The 5,661-nt window shown below is 37.6% G+C and overlaps 2 protein-coding genes across 2 annotated transcripts in view; one reads left to right on the plus strand and one right to left on the minus strand.

Annotated features, from left to right (window-relative positions):
• Positions 1 to 992: 992 nt before the first annotated feature.
• Positions 993 to 4,157, minus strand: LOC108577413. Its single transcript, XM_017940559.1, has 4 exons — positions 4,080 to 4,157; positions 3,267 to 3,369; positions 2,884 to 3,081; positions 993 to 2,805 (listed from the first exon to the last, which is right to left on the minus strand). The coding sequence occupies exons 2-4, from the start codon at positions 3,360 to 3,362 to the stop codon at positions 1,117 to 1,119; spliced, it is 1,983 nt and encodes a 660-aa protein (XP_017796048.1). The 5' UTR covers positions 3,363 to 3,369; positions 4,080 to 4,157; the 3' UTR covers positions 993 to 1,116.
• A 582-nt stretch (positions 4,158 to 4,739) lies between these two features.
• LOC108577435 overlaps positions 4,740 to 5,661 on the plus strand; it is a 56,530-nt gene continuing 55,608 nt past the window's right edge. The window contains exon 1 of the mRNA XM_017940580.1: positions 4,740 to 4,765. The gene's annotated coding sequence lies outside the window, so the exon portion shown is untranslated. The remainder of the gene's footprint in view (positions 4,766 to 5,661) is intronic.

Consider the following 5,661-nt stretch of genomic DNA (forward strand, 5'->3'; position numbering starts at 1 on the left):
AAAGTTTTACAACACAATATTCGAAGTCACCTTCTACGCGTGAGATCTTGTACGAGTATAAAAAATAACGGAGGCGAAAAAATCCTCGTATGGAAGCACTAACGCGTAGATAAGAGTTCGAGATCAATTACTTAGAAGCTACTCTTAATAATCTACCATATACTATGATCCACGATATAGTATGCAACGTGTATTTGTACCACCCGGTATCATTCTGATAGTAATTCCACTAATTGCTTGGTTCGAAGGTAAGTACGCGATAACCAGCCGTTACTCCATCGTGAAACTTTTTTTTTTTTCGGTCTAACTTATGGGAACGACTCAATACTTTTATGTTAAATTACATATGTTACTCAAATACCAGACATGTTAATCGGTTTTTTTCCTGCTCGATAATTGATTCGAAACTGTACCATTCCGGACGTGTATCTAGTCATATCCAAAACCGAACGTTGCAATTCGTTTTTGTGCATTCAGCACAGGAACGCTGTTAACGTCCCGTAGTCTCACTGAAATGGCGTATCACTATTTTATGCGATTATTATCAGTATTCTTTTTTTCACTCGAAGATTATCAACTGGAAGCAAAATTGTTTGACGGATCTTGGAATATGTACGATCATGTACTTCTTGTTGCCATCTGAACTTGTACGATGAACACTCTTTTAACTTATTCAACATTTAATGAGGATCACTCTACTGAAAGCTCCACTTTTTAATTGATCTTGGTGAGATTTCTTTAAAAAAAAAAATCTTTCGTTTTTTTGTATCCTTCGTATGTGAACATCCAAGGAAAATAGACTTTACTATTCCTATTGAGTTCAAAATATCCAGCTATCATGTTCGAAGAACTTCTCACTACGATCCGTCTTGACAAAATTATGCGAAGGAAGACGAGTGGATTCGTCAAAAAAATAAACGGCGGTCAGCAAAAGCACGTCCTAATATGTTGGTACAATTGTGTTCATATGTATTGTGGATTCGTGTCCCCCTCTTTAGCGTCTGTTTTCATTCTGACTTTTCCTTTTTATTGATTAATGTTCTATCTATTTACATTGAAATCACTGCTCCTCAGCTACGAGCTGGTACTATTATGTACCAGCTATGAACTAGGCTATCACGAGAGCACGGGACTAACTTCGGTCGCGTCTTTGCAGTCTTGAATGGATAGTTGAGCTAACTCGCTCGCTATCTCTTCCTGAGTCGTTGAGTCGGTTTTCTTTAATATCGTGTACCCCTGTTGCGTTTCTTCGTTCTCACCGTTCATCTTGGCGTTATTCTTAGCTTGTCCGTTGCTTTTTCGTTTACCTGACGTCTCTTCGCCAGACATGCCAGGATGAATCTTGAAGACATTCTTGATAAAGCTATTCATCGTTGTCTGAGAACGTTTCGGACTGTCATTCTTTTGATCGGACACAAATCTAATACGTATCATTCTATTGTTTTCCATATTATCTTTGTGCTTGTTTCCTTTCATCACAATAGCTTTCGACTTTGGATGTTTTTGTTCGGACGAATTTTGACCATTCGTTATATCCGTGTTTTTTACTTCTTGTTGTTTCTCTTCGGAAAGAGGCACGTCCTCGACAGAGCTTGTCGCATCTCGTCCTGCATTCGTCAACGTAGAATCTGAAGTATGAGTATCGTTTGGTTTTCTAAACAGCTCAAGTGCGTCGCCATCAGAGTCGTTATTTTTCTTAACTTCTTCATCCAAGTCCGTCACTTGCACGTTCTTCGTCTCATCAATGGGACCTTTTTCAGAGATTAATTTATTATTATCAATGGGTATATGATTATGCATATCTTGTCGATCATTTAATGGTAACTCCCGTTGCAAGACTTTAACAGGACTCTTAGGTTTTGTGCTATTGTCGGATGTGTCTTTATTCTGACAATTTGTACAAGAGGATTGTTTGGAATGAGTTGGAGAATTCACTTGTCTTTTGCTCGCGTTGTTCTTTTGAGCAACGCCCATGTGCGGTCTGCCTAATCTGAGAACGTTTATCGGTGCTTGAAGATTATACGGTGTCGTTGGTTCATACCGGGGAACCGGCTGCACTTGATTCATATGAAGTTGTTGTTGTTGCGGTTGCATTCTGAGCATATCGATGTGCATCGCGTTATCCATACCTTGCTGGTAAGTTAAAAACGGTTGAAAAGGTGCACCTAAATTTGTATTCATAGCTGGATTCACGTTTGCGTTTGAGGTTGGACCATAATTAAGACTGGCGTTCGGATGAACATTCGAATTTACATACTGAGGTACCATTTGTCTAGGTAACTGTTGAAATTGATATTGTGGAGCTGGATATGCAGGGCAGTTTTGTTGCGGGATATTCTGTACCATACTATCCCTGTGTTCTCTAGAGGTGATCGATGAAACTCGAGGAACGTTTCCATGATATTGTTGCGGCACTAATTGTCCGGATTGGTACATCTGATCATTTTGTGTGATTACTGGATTCTGAGGTTGATGACCGTAGCTTTCGTAATGTATACCTTCGTTACTTATCGCCCTACCATATCCTACACTCGGATGATATTGTGGTGGTTGAGATGTGTAATCTTGCTGCTGATGATCTTGGTACTGAGGATATTGAGGAACAGGAGGCTGCGCGTCGATCCAAGTTTCCATCTGCGGCGGAGGTTGCTCCAAATCTCGCCTCGCTTGTACTGCATTCCAAACCTCTTTCAATTCGCCAGTAATATCTCGATCTTTCAGTATCGTATACTGTCGCGTGAAAACTACTCCTGCGTTCATCCTTTCCACAAAGTCTAGTAAAAGTTCTATTAAGCTGGAACGCTTCTGTAGCAAAAATAGAGCCGTGCAGGAAATTGTTCTTCATAAATGGGTTCAAGTATAACAATTGTGTACTATAAGTACCTTTGGATCTTGCGCGTTTTTCCCATTAATTCGAAGAATTTCTGGATTAGCCATTACTGCAAATACTACAGCTTCTGCTTTTGTACGTGGTGGTCGAACCCTCATTCCCCCATAAAATGGTACAGGCTGAGAAGGCTTCAGTGGCATTGTAATTTTTTCCCAAGATAAAACGTTTACATAGCATGGGACAGCAGTGCCCTAAAGTAATAAAACAACCAAGGTTTAACTGTAACTTAAATTACAGTAATATGTGATAGAAAATTACTTAAGACTTTCCATATAAAGGGGTTATTAAAAATCAATATGACATTTTGAGATATTGCACATTCTAAGAGGAGCAGATGAAATGTTAGAAACAGGCAGTCCTTTTTAAGTGAGTATACCTGTATGAAGTCTTGTATACACATATGAGGTTGAGGAGGGTTTTTGAATAGACGAGCGCCATTGCGCTTCATTCTAGTTGCGCCACCTTCTGTCATTTTGTAACTGAAAATAAATTTATTCTAAATAAACGAAAATAATGTTTTATTGTATATACATTTGAATAAAAAACTTGTGTACATAAATAAATTACATAACAAAACTTATTCTTAAATTAATAAATAAATTATAACTGAATATTATTTAATGTTAGCAGTGTGGTTTATTTGTTAATATTTAAAATCTTTACAATTATTTGTTACATTATTGTGAATGGCGATATTCTGCTTTTCGAGAAAAAAAATGTTAGGCGGGATATTATTAAGTTTAATGAAAAAGAACAAGAAAATTATCAGTTAAAGAATATCAGTAATTGTGTCACGTAAGCGTTACGATACGACTGTAAATAGGAGTAGTAGAAGGGGCGGCTGAAAATTCGTAGTAACAAATGTGGCGGAGCAAATGCGTCAAATTACATGCTAACATGCTTTTAATAGATATTTAAACTTGTGGAGCAACAGGAGGGAAATTTTTAAAGTCAGATACACTGTCTATGAATTTCGTAGAAGTACATGAATACAGAAATCGAATAATTTTTACGATATCCCCGATGCATTAGAGCCCTCTCGTTGCTCGACCATCATAGATTGTCAATATAACCTCAAAATTCTCTAAGTTTACACACCAAATGCTCCAATAAATATAAGCAGAAGGGTTATTTGTATGACGCAATATGTTACACGGACGATATACAGTCTTCTGTTACGTAAACTCACCCCGCGGTGCTGTTTCACGCGTATAAACACTCAAACAAGCAAGGACACGATACGACACATTATCGGGCAGCTTTGGTGGAAAAGATCCATCGCTCCTTTTGTTTATTATTTTTCCGGAGTCTGCGCGATTGAATTGACCACAAGCGCTTCACTATCTTACGTGTTTGTATTACGAACTAAAACATCCAAGATGGCCAAAAGCGGAAATCACGCCGATGCATTAATGTGAAGCGGCCTAAAAATTCCCTAGATTCAATTTTCTTTATCGTATTTAATATTATTCGATTATTTGTCATTTTCTTCTATCTTTACTGAATATTTGAAATGAAAAAAGCACTATCCTTATTTTAAATACAACGAAATTAATATATACAATAGTAATATACCGTATATCTCGAAAATTCAGAAAATTAATCGAATTCTAATCGATATATTTGAGTCAATAATCGAAATGATTAGTAGCGAAATGGCGGGAGTTGTAATGGCGCAGTAACGAACGTAATTTTTTCACAATAGTGTTTTAACAACGTAATAACAGTGATATTGTTTGTTAAATGTTCGACAACAACGTGTAATCTTTATTGTTTCAAGTTTTTTTGTGTTAGAAGTTACAAGTTTATATGCCTAATGGAACTACTGTCCAAAGATAACCATCGTAGAATTGCGTATCTCTTCCACCGCTCTGGGTATGTACTCTTTAATACATACTTTTTATCTATATAGCTTATATACGACAACTTTTTTCATTAGACTTTTTATCTCAGTTACCGTACACCGCAAAGCACGCCTTACGATGACACATCGCGTATCTCTTACTACGTTTATAACGTGTTTTTATTTTTATCGGTTTTGCAGTACATGCAATCGTACGCCAATATTTACCACTGCACGCGAGCGTTTCAAACGTTTTTACTGTTGACACGTTAACGCGTACAGAAACATTTTACGTCGAACAAACTAAAAACCGTATCATTACACGCGTTACATTTTCAATTATATTTATCATTATATTCCAATCGGCGTGCATCGTCCACGATTTCACGGTAAAATAAAAAAACGCCGCGTTACCTTCGTAATTTCAAATAACAACAATTCGCCAGTGCGTTCTCGTTTTTGCCTCCGCCCCTTATCGTGCATAAATCGTCCGGTTTAATTTCGTTTCTCTGGCGTCGAATTTTTTTAACCCCGGTAATCCTATCGTCCAAAAAATACACGTCCACCGTAATGAACCATAATCGACATCATTAAATTGTCCCTAATGGAAAAAAATTCCTAGCATTTTTGACGAGCTTTACAACCATAACCTCCATGGTTAAAAGGCACTTTCGCTACAGAAACATTTTCATAACTCTGTCGATGAATATTTTCAGTAAATCGATTTCATTTGCACGTGTCTATCCCCACCACTCTCTCTTTCTCTTTCTCTTGCCTTTTGTTTCAAATTAGCTCGAGCAATTAACTGAATGATAATTAGCTGACCGTTTCGAATAAGTTATCGTTAGTTTATTCGAGCAGGCGATCTCGCGTAGATCGTTAGTGGCGCCACTTGTGGCCGGGTGTACGGTGTGTGTACGTGGCAGGG

The sequence above is a fragment of the Habropoda laboriosa genome, unplaced genomic scaffold, assembly GCF_001263275.1.
Source record: "Habropoda laboriosa isolate 0110345459 unplaced genomic scaffold, ASM126327v1 scaffold648, whole genome shotgun sequence".
In the NCBI taxonomy this organism is placed as follows: domain Eukaryota; kingdom Metazoa; phylum Arthropoda; class Insecta; order Hymenoptera; family Apidae; genus Habropoda; species Habropoda laboriosa.